Here is a 26,065-nt window from a genome sequence, read left to right as displayed (position 1 = left end):
TTTTTAATGTTGTTATTGTTTAGAATTTTGTGGGTGTGTCTTTGTGATTGATATATATTTTAAAATATTACACTTTGAAGATACTTTGTAAGGGATATGTTTTCTGTGTAAAGGATATTTGTCTCTGGCCTCAGAACTGTAACCCCATTGCTTCTGATATACTGAGGAGGACGTAGGAAGCCATCTTCATTGCCGTTGTTGTTTATGATTGTGAGTGGAGAGGGAGGAGGCTTAAAAATGTTTGGGAAACCTTAGTAGAAATTCCATTTTACTCATCTATCTCCAATCTGGATACCACAGGTGGAAGAGTTACTAGTTTCATTCCTTATCCAGCCAGTGTTCAACTGGATAGGTAAACCAAAAAAATCAATTTAGGGTTCTTGGTTACAGAAACCTTCAGTTCTCCCTTAGTGAAATCTATGATTTTAAATTTGATCTAAACTAAAACTACCTCACACATTTATTTTATCATAAATGTCTCTGTGATTTCAAATCACCAGGCTAGCAAATAAGAGACATTTACTGTCACAGTTGAATTATGGCCAAATAGGATTCTTGTAATCCAGAAGATCCGTGGTAAAGTCCCAAATGGGTGAAATTGACATATTTTAAATTCTAGTAAGATATACTTAACATAAAATTTGCCATTTTAACGATTTCTAAATATACAGTTCAGTGGCATTAAGTACAGTCACACTGTTACGCAGCCATCAATCACCACCATCTGTCTCCTGAACTGTTTGATCTTTCCAGACTGAAACTTTGTACCCATTAAACACTAATGCCCTGTTCCTCTCCCCTCCCCAGCTCCCCTTGAATAAATGCCATGCAAAGTACGAATTTGTCAACTCTTACTCCTTATATAAGAGGAATAAATTTAAAGTTTCATCCTTTTGTTACAGGCTTAATTTCACTTAGCATAATGTTTTCAGTGTTCATCCATGTTATCGCATGTGTCAAAATCTTCCTTTTTAAGGCTGAATAATATCGCATTGTACACACCACATTTTGTTTATCCATCCGTCTGTCAATGGACACTTGGGTTGCTTCCACCTTTTGGCTATTGTGAATAATGCTGCCACGGACATGGGTTTACAAATATCTGTTCGAGTCTCTGCTTTCATTTCTTTTGAGTTTATACACAGAAGTGGAATTGTTGGATCATACAGTTATTCTGTGTTTACCTTTTTGAGGGGTCACCATATTATTTCCACAGGGGCTGCTAGAGGTGTATGTTGGAGTGGGAAATCAAGTTTGGGAGGTAATATAAGAGATGAGCTTCCTATAAGAGATGAACTTCCTGTAGTAAAGTATTTGCAGATGATTTAAGATGTTTGGAGTCAAAGATCACTCTAAATTTTGAACCCTGTAACTGGAAAGCCAGTTCCAACCCACCTCTGCAGTAAGCCAGAGTTCTTGGAAGCCCAGACTGGTCCAACAGATGGCAAACTACCTTAAATCCTAAAATGAAAATTATGTAACATGATACAAAAAGTTAAAATTAAATTGTGTTTAGATCATGGACATTTTAAGTTATTCCCTCTCACCTTGCTTTGGTCTCTTAACAGTGTAAAATTATCTTGTCCTTATAATACCTTCGTATAGATGTATTTTATTCAAAGTCTATATCCAGGAAACAGTAATTCACAATTAAGTTTGTAGATTTGGTAAAATACGTTAAATCATTCTTCCCCAGAAGTATTGTGTACATCGGAACACGTAGCCAACAAAAATCACTTTGTGTCATAGAAAGTGTGTGACCGAAATAAAGCTTCTGTTCATTTATTTTAATAACAGTGCCATTGCAATTTTGAATGCTTCTTTTTATGTTGTTTTTCATGGTTTTTGGTTTGTTTTGTAGCTTTTTTCTATTATGGAGGAAATAGATCACACGTAGGAATGATTAAATGTACAAATTTACTTTAATCACTGTGAACTCTAAAAATGTTTTCTTAGTTATGTTAAAGAAGTGTGACAATATTTAATTATAGGACTGTAGTTTTAGTTTCTTCTTAGCTCTTATTTGTAATGCTTGTATTTTTCATAAAATCTTTGGGATTTTAAGAATAGTACAGAGACTGGTATATTTGGTATGAAAATATAAAATGTTATGAGTCATTTCTAAGTACTGCTTTGTGCCAGAGACCAACATCTAAAAATTATAAGCTGTTTTCTGGTTTGGTTTCCCCAGGTTTCATCAGTTTACTGTTACAAAAGGAGTCTTTTTCAAATCAGTCCCATGTGTTTTCAGTTCTTTCCTTGAATGCCATCATGGGATTTTTTTTTCCACCTTAAATGCTCATCCACTTTTTTTTTAAAATTTAATTAATGTATTTATTTTTGGCTGCATTGGGTCTTCGTTGCTGCGCTTGGGCTTTCGCTGGTTGCAGTGAGCAGGGGCCAATTCCCCACCACGGCGCGCTGTCCTCTCATTGCGGTGACTTCTCTTGCTGCAGGGCATGGGCTCCAGGCACGCGGGCTTCAGTAGTTGTGGCTCATGGGCTCCAGAGCACACGTCCAGCAGCTGTCATGCATGGGCCTAGTTGCTCTGCGGCATGTGAGATCCTCCCAGACCAGGGCTGGAACCCGTGTCTCCCGCATTGGCAGGCAGGCTCCCAACCACTGCGCCACCAGGGAAGCCCTAATCCACTTTTTTTAAAAGTACCCGTGGTTTTTACATATGCTCATAAATCCACACAGAAAAGAGGTTTTTAATTTCATACTTTTTTAGAGTTAATGAGAGTTGTTATTTTTAAATAGTTTAAATTTGTGTGCTTCCAAAAGCCTATACAGTTGACCCTTGAACAACAGGGGTTTGAACTGTGCAGGTCCCCTTATATGTGGATTTTTCAATAGTAAATACTACAGTACTATAGGGCTGAATCTGAGGATGCAGAGGGCCAACTCTGAAGTTATCCTCAGAGTTTTGACTGTGTGGAGGGTCGACTCCTCTAACCCTCGAGTTGTTCAAGGGTCAACTGTACTTTTTAGCAGGCATTAAAATAAAATCAGGGTGGGGACTTCCCTGGTCGTCCAGTGGCTAAGACTCTGTGCTCCCAATGCAGGGGGTCCAGGTTTAATCTCCAGTCAGGGAACTAGATCCCACATGCCGCAGCTAAGAGTTCGCATGCCACAACTAAAGATCCTGCGTGCTGCAGCTAAGACCTGGTACAGCCAAATAAATAAATGTTAAAAAGTAAAAACAGGGCCTCCCTGGTGGCGCAAGTGGTTGAGAGTCCGCCTGCCGATGCAGGGGATACGGGTTCGTGCCCCGGTCTGGGAGGATCCCATATGCCGCGGAGCGGCTGGGCCCGTGAGCCATGGCCGCTGGGCCTGCGCATCCGGAGCCTGTGCTCCGCAACGGGGGAGGCCACAACAGTGAGAGGCCCGCATACCGCAAAAAGAAAAAAAAAAAAAAAAAAAAAAAAGTAAAAACAAAACCAGGGTGGCTAGAATAGCATTAATCTATCTCAGTTCCTTTATCCAGGACAAGATGAAACCATAGAAGAAAGGAGCAAGCCATCCAGGGGTTCAGGGTGTGAATGGGTAGTCTGGGCTGAAAGTGTAATACATACCAGAGGTTTCTGAACCCTGATGTGTAGCCGTAGCCTAGTGATTAGGGAGTTCGGATTGTACAGTAGCATAGAATTGCTGGTAATGCTTGTTAGAAATAGCATGAAACTATACTTGAACTTCACATTAATGGTATAGTTATACAATTAATTTTGATAAAATCTGTTTTGATTCCTGTTAAACAAAGTAGAGGTGTTATTGAAACAACAATTCTCTGTGTCATTTTTAAAATATGGAATATTGAGGTGGGGAACTGATTATAAAAGCAAGACCTTAGATAAGTGGTTCTAACTTTCTTTATGTCATCAAAATCTGAGGAAGACTGTTCTGTCATCAGCAAAATGCATGTATGGGAGTTCCCTGGTGGTCTAGTGGTTAGGATTTGGCGCTTTCACTGCTGTAACCCAGGTCCGGTCCCTGGTCAGGGAACTGAGATCCTGCAAGCCGCGTGGCGTGGCCAAAATTAAAAAAAAATTTTTTTAATGCACAGATATGCGAATTTGCGTACAATTTCAGAGATTCACAGACCTGCCCTAAGTCACTTTTCTCATTTTTGGACAGTTTTGTTCTTTTTAGTTAGTTCATGGCTGCTTGAATTTGTGGCAAAGAAGTTGATGCTAATGAATTGAAGTTATAGCTTTAATTTCCATGAGGGACACTTAGCTGTACTTATACCGCAGTCACAAATATAAATTTTAACTATTTTATACACACACCCACATGTATATGCATGCCATTGATTATAACATGATTGGATACGGTCATTTTAATTAATCACTGGAAAAACAACTCAAAATGCTTAAGTGGATGTTATAGCATCTTTGGGAATAAGGAAAAACATACTATCGTTATTCTCCTTTTGGTATTGTCATCTTATTTTAAATTATGATTTCTTGGAATATAGCGATGCTGAATTTAAAATTCAGTTTAATTTAAAACTGATTTTATTCTTGGAACATCTCAAAATATCTCCTTGAAATAATTGTAGAAATCTCAGGAGTTCCAAAACTTTAGTATGTGATCACTGGTCCATCCAGGAGAGAGGGATGGAGAATGATGAGCATTTGCTTCTGTATAGTGCACGCATTTATATATATAGTATATTCTAGTAATGAATGAGAGGTTATAATGTAAACATCAGTATATTTTGGGGGAGGGCATTTGTCTTGTTTTTTGTTTCTTTTTTTTTTTTTTTTAGAGATTTATTATTTATTTTTGGCTGCGTTGGATCTTTCGTTGTGGCGCGCGGGCTCTTCGTTGCAGCACGGGCTTCTCTCTAGTTGTGCCGTGCGGGGTTTTTTCTTCTCTGGTTGTGGCGCACAAGCTCCAAGGTATGTGGGCTCTGTAGTTGTGGCATGCGGGTTCCAGCGCGCGTGGGCTCTGTAGTTTGCGGCACACAGGCTCTCTAGTTGAGGCGTGCAAGCTCAGTAGTTGTGGCACATGGGCTTAGTTGCCCTGCAACATGAGGGATCTTAGTTCCCTGACCAGGGAGTGAACCCACGTCCCCTGGATTGTAAGGCGGATTCTTTACCTCTGGACTACCAGGGAAGTCCCTGTTTTTTGTTTCTTAACTTTAGATGTACATAGTAATAATCTTGGTGGGATTTAGCAAAAAATAAAATAAAATTTTATATCAGTGCTTCTCAGTCTTAGTTGTCTTGACATCTTAAAGATTTATATACTCTTTCAAACCCTCAAGTTTACTTTTTTTTCTTTATCTCAGAAGTTTACATGCATGGGGTATGACTTAGTGTTATGTTAACATGGTTACAGAGTGGATACAGAATACATATGCTCCATGGAGTCTAATACTTCCATTACCTGTGTGTCCCTTTTGTTATTTTATGAAAGTTACAGGCAAACTTCTGTGGACCATCTTTGAAAAACACATCCATAGACTACAGCAGTAGCATTCAAACTGTTTGTTCATTGATTTATTTATTGAGTTGGAGCATGTTATGATATGCTCGAGTATGTAACAAATCACATAATCCTTCATGGCTTAACATAGTGCTTAAACTCAGTAAATAGTTATTGATTGAATAAATGGTATATATCTTTTAAATAATTATGATATTCCAGATAGAGCAGTGAGTTCTGACCCTGATTTTGAAACCTGCCCTCTTTCTCCCATGAGTTATTACAGGGCACAATTATGAAATGTTTAAAAGAAAATTCATGAGGAAAATAAACATGTGTGCCACATTTTATCCCTAAACTGATTTTGAAATCAGATACATAATAGCACATTCACATCCACAAAATGTGGTCATCACTTTAAGTAGCATAAACAAATAAAATAAAACTTCATTTTTTAATGGAGTATACAAATACATTTAATTTGCACAGTTCTGTACTAGCTGTTTCTAAGATCACAAAATAAATTGTTTAAAACCATGAATAACAGCAGTTGAAACCCATATGTAGCACTTCTAATATTCTGATGTGCTAAACAAAACATCCCTCTAGGTAATATGGGGATTTCCACTATTTGTGTGTGTCTGTGCTTAGTGGAAATTTTACAGGGATGCCGATATCTATCAAGGAGTCTTAAAGATTCACTTGCCACTCTGGAAAAGAGTACAGTGCTGTAGAATAAAGTATCAGTATTCTTGTCACCAGGGCAAACTTTTCCACTAGAGATCATCCCTGAATGTACCTTAATTGAGGGTCTTCTAAATTTGAGGCCAGAATTATAGCATATATCCATATTTCAGGGAGTAGATTGATAATGTAACTAGCGCAAAGAAATGCTTGTATGGAATGAATCTGGGCTATCCAATGCATTTTAAGCCCTCTGGGAACAAAGCCCTTTGAAACCGAGTTGATCTGGGTGTAAAATAAAATGTAAGCCTTTGTCCTTAGATATGGTAGGTGCTGACTAGGCCTTAGCTACACAGGACTTCCATACCACTGGCTAGGAATCTATCCTAAGAGAAAAGCAAGGAACCCCAGGAATGAAAGGGAAGGAAAGAAGCCTTGTCTTCAAGTGCTTCTGTAGGTCTTCTTGTGGTAGCATTTCTGACAGAGTATGGACTATTTTTCATTACTAGAGGTTATTACCTAGTTAGTTTATATCTGAAGAAAATGTACCTGTTTACTTTGAAAGAAAAAAAAATATGGCTTAACTCTTCTGATAATTAAATAGATTGAGCCTATATGCAGTTCAAGGCCAGTAATAATATGTGTAATATGATCAGTTAAATAGAACCAGCAGTAAAGAATCATAACAACTAACCTTGTTGACCATTATTTTTCTTTTGCTTGGCCTTAGGGTTTTGACCCACCACATCAAAGTGACACAAGAACTATTTACATAGCCAACAGGTTTCCTCAGTATGGCCTTTACACACCTCAGAAATTTATAGATAACCGGATCATTTCATCTAAGGTAAGAATTAACACTTTTATTACTAAAACTGTGGGTTATGTACTATTTTGTTTTAAAAGGTGATTTGTTTGTATTTATATCCTTAAAAATTCAAGAAAATGGTGGTTGGTAGATTTATCTTAACCAAAATTGTGAACTGTAAAATAAAAAGTTTCTGGTTGCTAGTATCAGGTAGCCAATATGCCAAAAATTCCCCTTAGTTGCAATTAAACTAAGGAACTAATATTTATACCATGTGCCAGACACTGTATTAGGTACTTCTCATATTATTTAATTCTTAAAACAACTTTAAGATAGCTTTAACAAAGTGTTATTATACTCATTTTATATCAGTTTTTTCAGTTGAAGTGCAGGGAAATAACTTACCCAGGGATGAGATTGGAGTTTGAACTCAGTTCTGTGTGACTTTAAAGCCTGACTTCCTCCAGTTTTATCATTCTTCTATAAACATTTTATAGTACCAAGGAACCACTTCACTTTTACATATTTTTCCTTGTTTCATTTTTTCCTATGGCATTTTTAAGATGTCTTAGCATTATTCTATAATCTTCAATTTCAAAATAGACTATCTGATAGACTCTTCTCATGATGGCAATGTTTTCCATGCTGTCTAATATGATAGCCATTAGCCACATAGGGCTGTTTCGGCCTTAAAATGTGGTAATGTAACTGAGGAACTTAACTTTTAATTTAATTTTAATTTTTTAAAAATTATCAGTTAGGGCCTCCCTGGTGGCGCAGTGGTTGAGAGTCCGCCTGCCGATGCAGGGGATACAGGTTCGTGCCCCGGTCTGGGAGGATCCCATATGCCGCGGAGCGGCTGGGCCCGTGAGCCATGGCCGCTGGGCCTGCGCATCCGGAGCCTGTGCTCCGCAACGGGAGAGGCCACAACAGTGAGAGGCCCGCATACCGCAAAAAAAAAAAAAAAAAAAAAAAAATTATCAGTTAGCCACATGTGACTAGTGGCAACCTTATTGGACAGTGCAATTATAGAGGATGTGAGTCAGAAACTGAGGGTAAGTTTCTCTCTGAGCATAGCTATTGCTTAATAGACCACCTTAAGAAGCATCTTTGTATTGCTTCTTCCGGGGCGACTAATATTTTCTCTCTAATCCTGATCTCATTTTTCTTGAAGATGTTGTTTTAGGTCAATGGTTCCTTGTCCCTGTTCCTTTTTTCCAGCCTTTACATTATTTACATATGCAACACACCCATTACTGACATCTCATTTTGGACAGTGGTTCTAAAGTAGAGTGCAGGAAGGGGAAATATCAGAATCTAGTGGTAATAGAGGAGCTTCAGATTAATGATACAGTTCTTAGTAAGTGATGCAAGAAATAAAAGTCCTTCTTGAAAAAAAATTTTAAAACACTGGGTATAATTTATATACAATAAAATTCACTAATTTTAAGTGTATAATTTGATAAGTTTTGACAAATGTGTAACATGTGACCGCCATCATCAAAATACAGAATATATTTGTCACTCCAAAAAGTTAGTAACCAGTCCCCCTCCTCCTCACCTTTAGCACTAGCAGCTGATCTGCTTTCTTTAACTATAGTTTTGTCTTTTCCAGAATGTCATATAAATACAGTCATACAGTAGGAGTCTTTTGTGTCTGACTTCTTTTCACTTAACACAGTACTCTTGAGATTCATCCTTGTTGTTGCAAGTATCAGTATCATTAGTTCATTTCCTTTTTAGTGCATAGTTTAGCTGTCAGCCTAGGTTTGGATAGTTTATGTCCTGAATTTGGGTCATTTTCCTTGCATGGTTTCACGATCAGTATTTTCCCATCAATTTCCAGCCACTTTTCTAGCCCTGAACTCTGAATCTCTGTGATATTTTGTTGATAAGGGGGTAGTTTTCCCCCACTGTTTGGCTGCTATAGCTGTGAGAGTTAGATATTATCTCCAGACTAAGAAGCCATAGTTTATCATTATTCCTTCCATTTGTAATTTTTTTGAAATTAAACTCTCGTCCAGTTTCTGTCGATATTTTGGACATGTTCCAGGATTTTAAATAGTTTGTTTTAATCTAGTTTTCATAATTCTTATCTGCTAGGAGTTCACAGTCTGCCAATACTGGAAGCTGAGTGTCCTGGAGAACTTCTGAGATTAACTATCTTTATGACTTTTCATATATAGCAGTATGAGGTTTAATGTTTTTGACCACAGTTTCAAAAATGTAGATATTTAAATAAACATTGCCCTTTTTTCACACACGTGGAGACTGTCTTTCTCATTACTCCCTTATTACTTCCTTATTATTCCACTACCACTTTTTTAAACTTCCAAACCAGATTACCTGCTATTCCATGAACTCATGTTGAACTTCCCTACCACTGTGCCTTTGCTATGATTTTGTATTGATAACTGCAGCTTTTTAAATGTAGATTATATGTTTTTGCAGAGAATGTATATTTCATGTTTTTGACCACAATTTCAAGAATGTAGATATTTATATAGACAGTGTCTTTTTTTTCCTGACCATAAATGAGGCTGGCTTCTCATTGTTCCCTTTTTACTACCTTTCTACTCCTGTATTATTTCCCTAAACTCCTTTCAGACTGTATATCTTCTATACCACAAAGCCACGATCAACTTCCCTCCTCGCTGCCTTTGTTCATTCTGTCTTTCCTTCCTGAAATGTTCTCCCTCTGTTTGCCCCCTATTTTCAGCCTGCTGAGTGTTCCTCTCTTAAAGCCTGTGTCAAATGTGACCTCCTTCATTAAATTTTTCTGTCTCATTGACTTCTTGAATTGCCTTCCCATTGAATTCTTTGTCTATTCCTTCTTTTACTTTATCTTTGAATATAGCTATTGTTACATTGTTCTTAATCTCCTCTATTTAAATTAAACTTCTTCTCTTTGTTCCTCTTATAGTGTGTCTTACACATTGTAGATGCATATGTCTTTAATTTAATTTGCTATAGTAACTTCCTTATCTTAAATTTAAATTTCCTTGCAATATACCCTGAGAAAACCATAATTCAAAAAGACTCATGTACCACAATGTTCATTGCAGCTCTGTTTACACTAGCCAGGACATGGAAGCAACCTAAGTGTCTACTGACAGATGAATGGGCAAAGAAGATGTGGCACATATATCCAGTGGAATATTACTCAGCCATAAAAAGAAACGAAATTGAGTTATTTGTAGTGAGGTGGATGGACCTAGAGTCTGTCATACAGAGTGAAGTAAGTCAGGAAGAGAAAAACAAATACCGTATGCTAACACATATATATGGAATCTAAAAAAAAAAAAAAAAAAGAAACGGTTCTGAAGAACCTAGGGGCAGGACAGGAATAAAGACGCAGACGTAGAGAATGGACTTGTGGACACGGGGAGGGGGAAGGGTAAGCTGGGACGAAGTGAGAGAGTGGCATGGACGTATATACTCTACCAAATGTAAAATAGATAGCTAATGGGAAGGAGCCACATAGCACATGGAGATCAGCTCGATGCTTTGTGTCCACCTAGAGGGGTGGGATAGGGAGGCTAGGAGGGAAACACAAGAGGGAGGGGATATGGGGATACATGTATATGTATAGCTGATTCACTTTGTTATACAGCAGAAACTAACACACCATTGTAAAGCAATTATACTCCAGTAAAGATGTTAAAAAAATTTTTTTCCTTGCAGAAGGTTTAATTTTATAACCATGTTTTTGTTTTCTTACTAATGTCAGACCTTAGGAGGAAAAAAGTCAATGATAAAGTTGTATACATAGCTATAGAGAAGGTATACTTCTAGTTCATTTTTCTTGACTGTTATTACATAATAATTAAAAGAATTTTAAAGCATAATGAATTATTTTTCTTAGAAGTTTTTTCATGTGTCTTAATATTATTCTACTAGAGTGCCTCCTCTGTGTGTGACAGGACAAATGCAGAATTTAGACTCATTCAATCTATTAATGTTTGTGTTTCAGAAAACCCAAAAATAATAATTTCTAACATTTGTAAGCTAGCTTTCTTAAGAAATTTTTATTTCTCACTTTTTCCATTGTATTATTGAGCTAGTCAAAGAGAGCATCCTGAAACCAATTAATTTACTTTATTACCAACTTATATAGTTGCTCTTTTCAAGATTCTGAAAGATAAAATATATTGTCACTATTATATAGATTGATGTAAACATAGAACATCATCAAGTTAATTCCTATAAAGTTTTATACATTTGATCTGGTGCTGAGGAAGTTGCATGGAAATACTATGATCCCTGTAAGGACAACTGCCTTTTTACCCCAGTGAAGATCAACTGCCGATGGTTTGACCCAGAATTACCACCTCATATGCACACATTGAGCACTGACTTCTTCTGGTTCCAGGAAGTCTCTCCCTCTCTTCTCTCTAGAGCCTTGAACATAGTTACCAATCCCAGATTCTAGAGCCACTGGTGCTACCACTACCACAGGTAAATATGTTTCAGGTATCCCAGATTAGAACTGAAAATATAATTTCACCTAAGAAAGGAAGGTGTTAGGCATTGTACTATTCTTTATATACCCTTGGGTCAAATAGGCTTTTGTGGGCTCTTCTGGGAACCTAACCATATTTATAAAATTGTTCATATGTGAAAGGATGTTTGAGGTCTCAAAAAACTAATTAAGAGAATTCCCTGGTGGTCCAGTGGTTAGGATTCCTCTCTTACTGCCGAGGGCGCGGGTTCAATCCTAGTCAGGGACCTAAGATCCTGCAAGCCGCACAGCGCAGCCAAGAAAAAAAAGAAAAGGAAAAAACTGATTAAGAAGCAAATTTCTGACATACCAAAATTCAGAAATTAGAACCATCTTCCATTGCACCAGAGAAAATCTTGAATTGGTCAGTGGTTGAATTGACCAGTGGTTATTGGTCAATAGTTGAATTGACCAATGGTTATTGCCTGACATCAGGAGAGTTATCTGGAAAAAAAATTCTTTTTCCAACCATATTTATATATTTATTCTGCTAAAGTTTTTATCTCTAACTGTGTGCTCTAGTGTAACTGCGATAGAGCAGTAAATAAAACAGTGTCTCTAGGGATCTTACATTCTACTGAGAGAATGGACATAGGGTAAAGTAACAGTGCTGTGAAGTGTTTCCCTGTTTCATGCATAAAGTTGTGTTGTGAATAGTGAGTGGCACAACTACAATTTGTACAATATTACCCTGCCCCCATCATATAGCATTATAGGCTTATAAACTGATGAATAATACAACAGCAGACACACAGCAGTTAATATGAGCCAGGGTCTGTTGTAAGTGCTTCATAAATATATTAGCTCATTTAATTTTTGTAACAACCCTATACAGTATGATTGTTATTATTGTCCTCATTTTATAGAGGCACAAAGTGAGGTACAAAGAGATTAGGTCCAGGGTCACTAAATGACCTTGGATTAGGATTTAGGCCACAGCAGTTTAACCCTTTACCATCTATGTTCATAGCCATTATACTCTACTGTCTTTAAAAATTGACATTGTGACAGATTTTCATATCCTTTATGAGATTTTCTTGATGGTTATACCAGTGATCACTTACCTAAAGTAATTTTTAATCTTTTTCACATTCTAGGTTATTTTTCCATATCCCATGCTTAATGGAATAACTGAAAAATTATACCATTTCCTCTGTTTCTGAATAAATAAAATATAAAATAAATAAATATAATATAATATAAATTTAATAAAATTTAAAATAAATTGAATCCAGTGTTAGCATTTCTATCAACTCTTAATTCATCTTCAGCATTAGGTTCAGTCTTGTGTAACCAAAATCCAAAATCAGTTATTAAAGTATTATTCTAGATCTGCCATCTCCAACTTCTAAAAAACCAAGAATTTAATAGCAAAATTAATGGGTTCCAGTTTATCTCATTTTTAAAAATTATACTAAAATTACCAATAAATAGTAAAAGACAGAAAAAAAATAGAAAAAAAAGCCCTGAAACTCTAAAAACCAGATAGTTTTTGTAGCATTGAGAGTTACATGAATTTGTCTAAGGGCTTAGTAAATCGGATACTACTTTTCTTGTTATTATATGTATATAGTATATATTATTTTAAAATATTAACTTATTGATCTTTTTTTTTTCTTTTTTTTTTCCTTTTTTTTTTTAGTATACTGTGTGGAATTTTGTTCCAAAAAATTTATTTGAACAATTCAGAAGAGTGGCAAACTTTTATTTTCTTATTATATTTTTGGTTCAGGTAAGCTTTATCACTTCATAAATTGTTAAGTTTATAGACATGGGTTCTAAAAATATATCTTCAGGGAAAAGTTATATTGCATTCTAAATCATTTGACTGTGGGACCATTTTTTTTTTTTTTTTGCAGAGCTTCCCCATTGTATTCACTGAATACAATGATTTAAACCGCATCAAGATGTCTGAAAAATAGCCAGTGAATTTTAAGATTAATTGTATTTTGTTTTATCACTGATTGCAATGGTGCTGATAATCATAATCAAAGCCAAGAAAATAACATCATCCTTTCAGATGTTCTTCCTCGGACATAAATATTTTGGCTTTTAATATACAGCACATGTTTTTGGCACATTTCTGCCTATGGAACCATCTTTGTACAAAGTAAATCTTTCTTTGGCTTTTCTTTTTTTTAATTGAAATTTTACTTTTATTTAAAATTTTTTTTAATTATAATTTTTAAGAATCTCCGTGAATATTGATTTTTCTCCAGGAGACTATTTTCTTAACCTAAATCTATGTTCATTATAAGCTGTTTGACAGTTTCTTGATTTTCACATTGTGCTTTTTTTCCTAATGTCAAAATATCAAGAGAACAACTTATGAAACTTGAGTATAAATCAAGATTTAAAATAAGTGTCATTTTCTTTTAAAGAGGTTATTCTTTTCTGATAATACCTTGGCAGTCTCCTCCAGTGTGGCATTGAATTTTTGTATAAACTCTGAACTTTTCTCTCCATAGAACCTGGGCTTTCAAAAGAAAAAAACTTGTGAAGTAGTCACTGTAAAGCTTGAGGAAACTTTTTTATTTAATTGCTTTGCTTCATGAACAGAAAAGGAACTTCTGATTTTTTTTCATCAATAGAACTTCAGCTTGGTTTAGTTGGAAAAATGAGAAATTTAAACTTACTATGTCCATGTAACATGCATTTGTGAAATTACTAGCTAAGATCAGGAATTCAGCTTGTGTGTGGAGTAGAACAAATTTAATTGGCCTACCCAGAGTAAAGGAATGTTAATACATCATTAGACCCATGTTCTAAATAACCAAATATAATTACTGCAAATATTTACTTTCCAGCAGTTTATTGAAACCTCAGTTGTATGATTTAGATAATTGCAGCAGCATTTTCCAAGTTGTACCCTTCTGGCTCCACTAGGTGTAACAAAATCACTTGTAGAAAGAAACCCTTTCCCTAGTCCCATTTCTTGTTCTCTTTCCCTAAGTGGTGAGTTTATTCTGGATCCCAGGGTAAAAACTGACAGACTTTACAGCATTTCTCAGGATGGGCAAAGAAATGTGAAATGAGATTCTGAGCAGCTATAGCTCCCCTCCAAGGCAAATACCGAGGAAGACCTTAAGTACTCTGTGTTAAGAAAGCAGAGACTGAGTCCACCCTAGCAGTATTTGTGGGTATGCAATAGATTTAGATATTCTACTAACCCCATATAAAAGCCATCAAAGTGAACTTGTGAAACTGTGAACTAAACTACACTCACTGCGTAGTCTCTCTCTCATGTTATTTTTTCATCTGGACCATGATACAGGTTTTATATAATGTTATCAGATTTGTCAATAATTATGAGATTCTAGATGTTAATAGTGTGATGTGTACAATATAAAATATACTCTGCCTTCTCTGTTTTTTAATCCAGCTTATGATTGATACACCTACCAGTCCAATTACCAGTGGACTTCCGTTATTCTTTGTGATAACAGTAACTGCCATAAAGCAGGTATGAAATAGTTTGTATTGTTTTTTTTCTCCCAAGTCATTCAAAAGTTGCTTAATATTTCCACTCCAAAGTAAGATTTATTGTTGTCAAAATAATTTTCATAAGAAGAAATTTATTTGATTCTGCCTATGGTAAAATTAAACTGAGTTAAGCCATCTTTATCACGTACCTGGTGACTGATGGGATGATTACAATTGTTAAAATATGTCGTTCCTTTGATACACCTAGGAAGCATCCAAAAACAAGCATTTTATATGTACAAACCAATTCATGTATGTAACAGATTAATTATTATAATCACCTTTGTAGAGTTGGGTCTTTACAGTTCAAAGGGGATATGTTTATAAGGAGTGGAACATGTACTTCTGGCACGAACATTTCTGAATAAAAATTATATAGTGCTTTCCTACTTTTTACAACTTCCTCTGGTGAGGTCGATCTTTATGTAAAGTAGTACTCTAGGGGAAATAGCTTCAACCAGATCTTGAATTGATATTAAAATGTAGGTATAGAAAAACAGTATTATTGGATAAACATGACAAGTAAGAAGTTTAAAAATTCCTAGAAATGTCATGTTTATATACTACCATTTCTCAAAATATCTTTGAGAAGATATTGGGCCAGAGGCTCAATTACACAGAACTGAACCCTTCCTCCTGAAAGGGAGTTAATTTGAATTTTCTTGTGTCAGTATGATAAATATTCATTGTATAAGATTTAGGGATAAGATGTAAATTGACATGGAAACAAAATTGGAAAACATTTTATAATTCTGAGATGTAGTATATTTATTACGTGATAAGGGTAAGGGGAGTCTGTAGATTAACAGTTACATTATTTATCTAGTGTGTCAGAATATCATGCTACTATTCTAAGTTTGATTTCCCTATATTCAGTGTTCTGTTGGAGATGAGAATTCGTGTAAGTCAGTAAGCATCCACATCACTTAATGCAATTACATATTTACTGGGCTTTGTAGATGTCACTTATTTCATCAAAGTAACACACATTTGTCCCTTGGACCTCTTTTCTATATATAGTTTCCTTTTTGGTGATTTCTTCCAATCTAGTGGCTTAAGGTACCATTTATATGTTGATGGGTCTCAAATTTACATGTATCCTGAAACTATGCTCTGAACTCCAGTCACACATATACAACTCTTTGTGCTTGGAAATACAGCTGTTTCCACTTGGAGATCTTAGGCTTTTCCTGACCTCTGTGTCACTCTCTCCTTTCCTGCTCTGGTCTTTTTGCTTCATATCATTTTTGCCTACCTATGGTTCTGTTGAATAAATGCTTGTTTATTAGTTTGTCTGTCGTGTTGATTTGAATGTTTCGTTCTGTGAGGGCAGAGACTTTGTTTTATATTACTAGTTTATTACCAGTGACCAGAACAAGGTTGTGCACATATTTGGCCTTCAATAAATATTTGTTTGATAGGTGAATAAATGAATGAATGAATCTCTTCAATATTTTTAAGGCAATGTTAAATGTTGTAATACTTCTTGCCCTGGTTTATACTTTAATATGAATGAAGTTGTTAGTTTTTTTTTTTAACTTCTTCCAACTATATTTGCAAATTGTCTTCTCTTTAGTTGTGTAATGCAAGATATAGTGCTCTGGTAAATATCATAATCTTTGTCCTGTATGAGCTTAAAACGTATGAAGTAGAGAAGGTAAGACCAAATTCAAAAATAATTATAGTTTAATAAGATCATAGAAAGAGCCAGTGAGCTGTAGGTATTCAGAGAAAGGGTGGAACACTTCATCTGGATAATCAAGGAAGGCTTCATGGAAGAAATATTATTAGAGATGAGACTTTGGAATATGGATAAAATGATAGTTGGTAAAGAAGGTGAGAGAAACAAACAACTTGAGCAAAGGCTTAAATGGAAGAAAAGGCAAGACCTATTTTAGGGAATGACATATCTGACTAATGTTTGACCCTGTGTAGGAACGTACTAAAAGATAACATACTGGAAATGGATGTTGGTACTAAATTAAAGAGGCTGGAAGACTCTTTGAGAGTTATCAGGAGGAGTTTGAACAGGATAGTGAATTAAAACTGTTTTGGAAAGCTTAATCTGGCAGTGACATGTAGGATGAATTATAGTTTGTGAACTTGTGTTTAAAAAGATTTTAACTGTATGTCTCCCCAGCTGTTTAGAGTTGTTGCCGATATATATTTGGATTTGGGGAGACAAATGTATCTACACAAAAGAATAATAGTAAGCAAGATATGAAAGGTAATTAGGAATGTAAAAAGCAGAACAAAAGAGTCTGAAGAATCAAGGGAAGCAACAACATTTTCCAGGGTAGGAAACATCAAGAAGTTGTCTCTAGAGTTTTCAATTGAAAAATCAGGAATTATGTTAACACTTGAAATCCCTGCACTATAAAATCACTGTGTAACTGCTAAAAACAAAGCAAAACAAAACAAATTTTTTAAAAATCAATATAAAAAATAAAACCCTAAATAAATCTGCTTATGACTGCTCTTGTGAAAAAGCAGTCTATTTTGTATCATAGATTGTATGTAATGATACTTTTTCATTTGTACTTGTAAGCCAAAGATTTCTAATACATATTTATTTTAGTTTAAATTTGTCAATGGAAGTAAGTGGAATGATAACTTCACAAAAAGATAATTTTAAAATTATTGCTTTATTGATGTCATCTGACTATAAAAGTATGTTTTTTGACAGTTTCAGGAAAGGTATTTTGACTCTCAATTAAATTTCTCTAAAATTGACATACCACATCTTAAATTGAGCCAACATAATTTGTGTCTTAAAAATGCTTTCCCAAAAGGATTCTCCCTGAAAAACATAGACCTTTAGAGCAATCTTTAGTATTTGTTTTATATTTTATAATGTTATAATATTTTTAGGTAATAGATGCACATATTTTTAAAAAATGGAAACAGTATAAAATAACATATAGGGACTTCCCTGGTGGTCCAGCAGTTAAGACTGTGTGCACCCAATGCAGGGGGCCTGGGTTCAGTCCCTGGTCAGGGGACTAGATCCCACATGCCACAACTAAAGATCCTGCATGCTGCAGCAAAGATCCCGCATGCTGCAACTAAGACCCAGCACAGCCAAATAATTTTTTTTTGACATCTGTATTGGAGTATAATTGCTTTACAATGGTGTGTTAGTTTCTGCTTTATAACGAAGTGAATCAACTATACATATACATATATCCCCATATCTCCTCCCTCTTGCTTCTCCCTCCCTCCCACCCTCCCTATCCCACCCTTCTACTGTAGGTGGTCACAAAGCACCGAGCTGCTTTTTACTTCTGGTAGTGTACATATGTCCATGCCACTCTCTCACTTCGTCCCAGCTTACCCTTCCCCCTCCCCGTGTCCTCAAGTCCATTCTCTACATCTGGGTCTTTATTCCTGTCCTGCCCCTAGGTTCTTCAGAACCTTTTTTTTTTCTTTTTTTAGATTCCATATGTATGTAGCATACAGTATTTGTTTTCCTCTTTCTGACTGACTTCACTCTGTATAGCAGACTCTAGGTCCATCCACCTCACTACCAATAACTCATTTTTTTATGGTTGAGTAATATTCCATTGTATATATGTGCCACATCTTCTTTATCCATTCATCTGTTGATGGACACTTAGGTTGCTTCCATGTCCTCGCTATTGTAGACCAAATAAATATTTAAATAAATAAATAAAATAACATATAGTAAAAGTCTCTTATGCTCCTATCCCTTAGTCTCCTAGTTCTCCTCCCCTGAGGGAGCCATTATTTTTGTATATTAGTCCAGGTATCTATACCAAGTGTTCACATTAGTAAGCGTATATTTTTCACAAATGATAGCATAGGCTACAACACATTCTGTACCTTACTTTTATCACTTAACGTTACCTCTTAGATATCATTCCATTATCTATACTTGTGCTATACCTCTGAGTTCTTGAATTTTCTCTAAAATAGCATAAGTCTTTTCCAGTGGATAAGGCTGCACGCTCCCAATGCAGGGGCCCTGGGTTTGATCCCTGGTCAGGGAACTAGATCCCACATGCATGTTGCAACTAAGGAGCCCACAAGCCACAACTAAGGAGCCCTCCTGCCGCAACTAAGACTCAGTGCAAGCAAATAAAAAATAAATAAATAAAAATTTTTTTAAATTGCCACTCTTTAACATTTAATCAAAGGATTCTTTGTGAAATGCTTATGTTTCCCTTTTTTATATAAATTTATTTATTTTTATTTATTTATTTTTGGCTGCATTGGGTCTTTGTTGCTGTGCACGGGCTTTCTCTAGTTGCGGCGAGCGGGGGCTACTCTTCGTTACAGTGTGTGGGCTTCTCATTGAGGTGACTTCTCTTGTTGCAGAGCACAGGCTCTAGGTGCACAGGCTTCAGTAGTTGTGGCTCATGGGCTCAGTGGTTGTGGCTCGCGGGCTCTAGAGCGCAGGCTTAGTAGTTGTGGCACACGGGCTTAGTTGCTCCGCGGCATGTGGGATCTCCCCAGACCAGGGATCGAACCCATGTCCCCTGCATTGGCAGGCAGATTCTTAACCACTGCACCACTGGGGAAGTCCCTAAATTTCAGAACTTTTTGAAGACACAGGGATAGAAGAAATCTGGTAGTGAGAAAGTGAACGGTGAAAAAAAGGCCCATTGAAGTAACATAGAAGGAGCCTCCTATAAGGAAACTGAGGAGGAGTAATTAGAGAGATAGTGTGAAAACCAGGAACATGTATGTGATGAAAACCAAGAGAAAACAGTGTTTTTAGTAGTGATGAATGTCAAATACCTGAGTCAAAGTAGCCTAACATAATTCTAATGAATGAAATGTTTGGGGGAAATTTTTATGTTTCTTTTTCTCGTTTGATAAAAAGTATCTTCTAATACTAAGAGGAGCATTTTTTATTCTTTTGATGTTTACAGGGATATGAAGATTGGTTAAGACATAACTCAGATAATGAAGTAAATGGAGCTCCTGTTTATGTTGTTCGAAGTGGTGGCCTTGTAAAAACTAGATCAAAAAACATTCGGGTATGCAGTTAGTAAATAATAGAAATCAATTATATTTTGAAATCACAAATTCTCTGATTATGTTTTAGTTAAAAGTCTGCTTTCCTACATTAAAATATTATGATAGACCACTTGTTTAGAACTCAATAAAATTAAGTCCTTGCCTTTTAAAATCTGTATATCCACTTTTCCCCAAAATTCTTCATAGGTGGGTGATATTGTTCGAGTAGCCAAAGATGAAATTTTCCCTGCAGATTTGGTGCTTCTGTCCTCAGATCGACTTGATGGTTCTTGTCACGTTACAACTGCTAGCTTGGATGGAGAAACTAACCTGAAGGTTTGTACATGCTTATGTTTGAGTGTCGCTCTTGGTGAACAAAATGTCTTTGGATTATAGTAATATTTTCCTTTGGTTAAGGTAATAAAAGTTTGACCTGATAAAGGAGAAATGTTTTAAATTACTGAAACTTTTTAAAACTTAAGTTTTTTTTTAAAGAAATAATGTTATTATACATTTACTTCAAGGATAGCCTCACATAATTTAGTCAAGTTTAAGAAAAGCAAGAAGTGTTTTTAGGAAAAAAATAATCTTCTAATACATTGGTGCTTTTTTAGATACAGGACACATTTACATTTTTCTCAATTTTCAAAATATTAATACAATCAAGGATTTTATTTGATTCACTTTTTTCCCCCTATTAAATTTTTTATAATAAACTTAGAGCAGTAATGACTGTTAACACAGACTTAATTTCCTGGTATGCAAATGTCCTCTGTAGACAGGTAATCACAGTAGCTCCCTTTACTACTTGTTATTTTACATTCTTCTTTCTCTTCTGCCATCTAGCTAAGTGATCTCAGCTACAGAATGCTGTGATTTCATATGTAAAAGTGGTTGGAAATAAATGTTATCTAAAGTCCCATGTAGATCTCGAAACTGTGCGATTTAATTTTTCTTTTTTTCAGACCCATGTGGCAGTTCCAGAAACAGCAGTATTACAAACAGTTGCCAATTTGGACACTCTTATAGCTGTGATAGAATGTCAGCAACCAGAAGCAGACTTGTACAGGTATGGTGTGATAATCACCATGCTCATTTTAAGTTCTGTTTACAGATTTCGTTTTTACAATGATAAACGTGCACTGAGATAGTTAGCTAATTGACATTATTGGGGGGAGCAAGGTGGGAGATCAGTTAAAGGGGAAAAAAGCTAAAAGCAGAATTTGCCAGAATTCTAAGCCAAAGTATTAATTCAAAAGCCATGCTTTTATTCACATGTTCTCTCCTATTACCTTCTACTTTGGTATGAGTTGGCTTTATAACAATAGCAATAAACTTTATAATAGTAGTTACAACAGAAATAAGATTATTGCCTTAGAAGAAAATAATCTAATGGTGTGGGTGTGTGCGTGCATGTGTATATATGTGCTCCATGAAGGCAAGGGCCATGTCTTTGTGTTCAATAGGAGCTAACTCCTTTTAACATTACAATTTACTAAATATTAATACAGTGTGAGTCATCTTTCAGTGAGTGCTGTGCTAATTATTGTGGTCTATGGAATGGAAACAACTTTTTATTATTAAAGACTTCCATGAGAAACTACTCATTTTTACTCAGTAACTGGTGATAGAATATAAATTATAACCACATTGTAAAAATTACCCTCAGCTTCTTGTCATATTCTCCATCTCCATTTGTTGGTTGGAATGTTTTAAAATCTTATCACTAGTCATTGGATTTTTCAGATGTCTTACATATCTTTATTCTGGGTCCATATATTTATAATGGAGTTTTCTCTATGTGATATTATAAAAATCTTGCATTTTCATCAAAGTCAAATATGGATGCAATATGGAGTTTTCCAATTAACTGTAAAAATTTGGAGTTCTATGCTTTAAGAGCATTTAAATTATAAGATAGATTTAACTGTGAAGAATTTAGTACTTTAAGAGTTCTCTATTGCTGTTATTTCCAAGTCTCAGACAAGGGTGAATTATTAAAAGATTAGTATTAAAAACTAGAAAATGATGCAGCATTAAGAAAGCATAAGATTAATATGAGATCGAATGTAACTAATGCTTTGGTGGGTGGTTTTACGTTATTTGGAAAATGGGGAGAAAGTTTAAAAATTTTTTTTTTTTTTTTTTTGCGTTACACGGGCCTCTCACTGTTGTGGCCTCTCCCGTTGCGGAGCACAGGCTCCGGACGCGCAGGCTCAGCGGCCATGGCTCACGGGCCTAGCCGCTCCGCGGCATGTGGGATCTTCCCGGACCGGGGCACGAACCCGTTTCCCCTGCATCAGCAGTCGGACTCTCAACCACTGCGCCACCAGGGAAGCCCCTAAAAAAAATTTTTTTAAATAAGAAGCAATTCACTGTTAAATATAAGGTATTCCTCTTTATTTTCTCTTTTCCTCTTCCTTACTGAAAGTATATATATTTTTTAAATACAAATGTAATGTAATTACTACAGAAGACTTTTGTAATAGAAAAATAACTCATAATTAATTATACCACTACTTTAAAATTTTTATTGCTGTCTTTATTCATTCAACAAATTATTGTTGAGCACCTTTGTGCTCATTATGATAAGTGATAAATAAGATTAATAAGCACAGTTTCCATCCTTGAGGAACTCACAGCTGTAAAGATATTTTATATATCTCTAACTGTATTTTTTCAGTTTACTATACTATACTATATGCTATTTATAAGGGAAATATTGAAAGCATTTTTAATGTCCAAGTAGGAGGAATGCTTAAATGGCTTTATGGTATAGATGTAAGATGAATTAGGTAGGTAATAAAAATGATGCTTTCAAAGAATTTAATGACATAGGAACATACTGAAATACAATGTTGAATAAAATGTTATAGAGCTGTAGTCTCATATGATCCCAATTATATAAAAAGAAATATGTATGTATGTGTATTTGATAGGTAGTTAAGTAGTTAGATAGAAAAAATAAATAGGTATAGAGAGAAAGAAAAACCTAGAGGAATTACATGTCAGAATGTTAGTACTTATTTCTTGGTGGTACAATTTCAGCTGATTTTCAGTCACCTTTTTTGTTCTCCATATTTTCTATTTCTTGAAAGAATATGGATTGCCTTTGTGGTTTTTTAAAGTATTTTCCATTTTACTGCACAGTATTCTTAATGATCTCTTTTAATGGCTGCATAATAGTCTAAGTAAACGTACTAGAACCTAATGGTTCCCCAGTCTTTCCATACTTAACTCTTCCATTGTTTTGCTATTAGAAATACTGCATGACACCTTGTTACATATAAGTTCACCAACTCAGCATCCAGTAGTTCATCATTTCCTCCTCTTTGATACAACTTGTTCACTTGGCTTCCAGGACATTTCCCTCTCTTGATTTTCCTCTTCAGTAGTCCCTCCTTCTCAATCTCTTTGGCTGATTTCTCCTCTTCTCTCTGACTTCTTGATGTTAGAGTGCCCCAGGACTATCCTCAGTCCTCTTCCCTCCTCTACCTATAATATACCTTTCACTATCTGAACTCACTCTGTGATCTCATCCCGGCTGATGGCTTTCAAGACCATCTATATGCTGATGACTCCAAATTTATATCTCAATCCCAGATTTCTTTCCTAGTCTTCAGATTCTTATATCCAACTTCCTGTTCCACAATTCCACTTGGATATTTAGTAAAAATCTCAAATTAATCATGTTGAAAACTGAATTCCTGATCTATCCTCCAGAAGTCTTTATGGTAACAACCTTTCCCATTTCAGCTGATGACAGTCCATCTTTTCAGTTATTCAGGCCAGAAACCTTGGAGTCAGCCATGACTCCTTCATCCCCTCTCTGCTCACCTCTTCTCACCTCCTCTCCCACATCTCGTTCCAATCCATCAGAATATCCTATTGGTTTACCTTCAAAATACATCCAAAACCTGACCGTCTTTCACCCCCTTCTCTGCTGCTAAATTGATCCAAACCAGCATTATCTCCTGCTTGGATTACTGCTATCAAAGGCTCCCTTACTGGTTTTTCTGCTTTTACTCTTCTTTCCCTTGCAGTCAGTCTGTTCTCACAAAAGCAGCCAGAGTCATCCTTTTTAAATGTAGGTCAGATCATGGCATTCCTCTGCCCAAACCTTACAATGGCTTTTCTGTCTCACTCATATCTTTATAATGATCTTACTGATTGTCTCCATCCCCAACTGATCTCTGATCTAATTTTTGACCCTTCTCCCTCTTGCCTCACCCTCCAGCTACACTGGCACCCTTATTTTCCCTTGAACATGCCGTATCCACTTCTACCTTTTCACTAGCTGTTCTTTATCTAACTCCTTTACCACCTTCTAGTCTTTGCTTAAAATCACCTCTTCAGTGAGGCCTACTTTGACTATTTAATACTGTGACTTAATCCTTCTTACCCTCTCCTGCTTTTTTTTTAATAGCACATAATACCTTCTAGTATACTATGTAATGTACTTATTTATTATGTTTGTTGCTTATTATCTCCTTTTCCAACTAAATTATAAACTCAAGGACAGACATCTTTGTGTGTTTTGTTCACTGATGTATCCCAAGCACCTAGAACAGATCTGGCATATAGGAGGCCTTACTGCATGTTTGTTGACAGTTGAATAAATATCTTTATGGACTTAATTTTATGCACTTAAGTTTTTCCTTTTATTGAATTCTGTGATATATGCAACTAAGATTTGTGTGTGTTACAATTCACTTAACTATTGAATTGAAATACCTAGAACAGAATAGACACTCAATAAATATCTGTTGAATGAGTAAATGAATGATAGAGTTCCACAGTATTACTTAATCAAAGGATTTGAGAACATTTTTATTGCCCATTTATTCATCATATATTGAGTGCCTCCAATAGCTGAGGCATAGTGCTAGATACTGGGAATGCAGCAGTAAAGAAACAGTGATAGCTCCTGACTCCTAGAGTTAATAATCTAATACTAGATTATTCCCTAAGAACAGACAGAGCTGCAAAAGTGGAATTATTAGATTAAAACCCTAATCGAATTTGGCCTTTATTAAACCTACTGACATGTTACTTTCCAAAAACGTTGGATTAATTTTTATTGCTATGAGCTAAGTATAAGTTTATGAGGCTTATTATTGTTTCAAAATGTTACAAGTATTAAGTTTTGTTTTTTGTTCTTTGTTTTTTAATTTATTTATTTATTTATTTTTGGCTGCGTTGGGGCTTCGTTGCTGTGTGCGGGCTTTCTCTAGTTGCGGTGAGCGCGGGCTGCTCTTTGTTGCGGTGCGTGGGCTTCTCATTACGATGGCTTCTCTTGTTACGAAGCACAGGCCCTAGGTGCACAGGCTTCAGTAGTTGTGGCACACGGGCTCAGTAGTTGTGGTGCACGGGCTTAGTTGCTCTGCAGCATGTGAGATCTTCCCGGACCAGGGCTCAAACCCGTGTCCCCTGCATTGGCAGGCAGATTCTTAACCACTGTGCCACCAGGGAAGTCCCTAGTATTAAGTATTATAGTTTTTAAATTTTTGCTGATTTTGTAGCTAACAGTTTTATAGTTTTAAAACTAGTTTTAATTTATTGTTTTACTAGAAAGGCTGAACAGGGAGTTCCCCGGCAGTCCGGTGGTTAGGACTCGGTGCTTTCACTCCCGGGGCTTGTGTTCATTCGCTGGTTGGGGAACTAAGATCCTGCAAGCCATGCAGCACGGCCAAGAAAAAAAAAGAAAGGCTGAACATTTTTCTGTGTTTATTAATTTTTCTCCTTTGAACATTGTCAGTTCCTTCCCAATTACCTATTAGTTAACAGTGGTTACATTATTTCCCTTTTTCTTTTTCTTTAAATAAATTTATTTATTTACTTACTTATTTTTGGCTGTATTGGGTCTTTGTTGCTGCGCACGGGCTTTTCTCTAGTTGAGGCAAGCGAGGGCTATTCTTCGTTGTGGTGCACGGGCTTCTCATTGCGGTGGCTTCTCTTGTTGGGGAGCACAGGCTCTAGGTGCACGGACTTCAGTAGTTGTGGCTGGCGGGCTCTTGAGCACAGGCTCAGTAGTTGTGGTGCACGGGCTTAGTTGCTCTGCGGCATGTGGAATCTTCCTGGACCAGGGCTCAAACCCTTGTCCCCTGCATTGGCAGGTAGATTCTTAACCACTGCGCCACCAGAGAAGTCCACATTATTTCCTTTTAAAAAAC

At 36.0% G+C, this 26,065-nt stretch overlaps 1 protein-coding gene across 3 annotated transcripts in view; it reads left to right on the top strand.

Moving 5' to 3' along the window:
* The window catches only part of ATP11B (ATPase phospholipid transporting 11B (putative)), a 120,735-nt gene that overhangs the window by 16,447 nt on the left and 78,223 nt on the right, over positions 1–26,065 (top strand). For all 3 annotated transcript variants that reach the window (XM_082625863.1, XM_082625862.1, XM_082625864.1), the window contains exons 2-7: positions 6,848–6,964; positions 13,069–13,158; positions 14,809–14,889; positions 19,805–19,912; positions 20,100–20,228; positions 20,858–20,961. In XM_082625863.1, the coding sequence (XP_082481989.1) occupies positions 6,848–6,964; positions 13,069–13,158; positions 14,809–14,889; positions 19,805–19,912; positions 20,100–20,228; positions 20,858–20,961 (629 nt within the window). The remainder of the gene's footprint in view (positions 1–6,847; positions 6,965–13,068; positions 13,159–14,808; positions 14,890–19,804; positions 19,913–20,099; positions 20,229–20,857; positions 20,962–26,065) is intronic.

The sequence above is a fragment of the Mesoplodon mirus genome, assembly GCF_964341445.2.
Source record: "Mesoplodon mirus genome assembly, chromosome: 6".
Classification (NCBI taxonomy): Eukaryota; Metazoa; Chordata; class Mammalia; order Artiodactyla; family Ziphiidae; genus Mesoplodon; species Mesoplodon mirus.
Note: the sequence above shows the minus strand (reverse complement) of the source record. Positions and strands in the feature narration are given on the sequence as shown.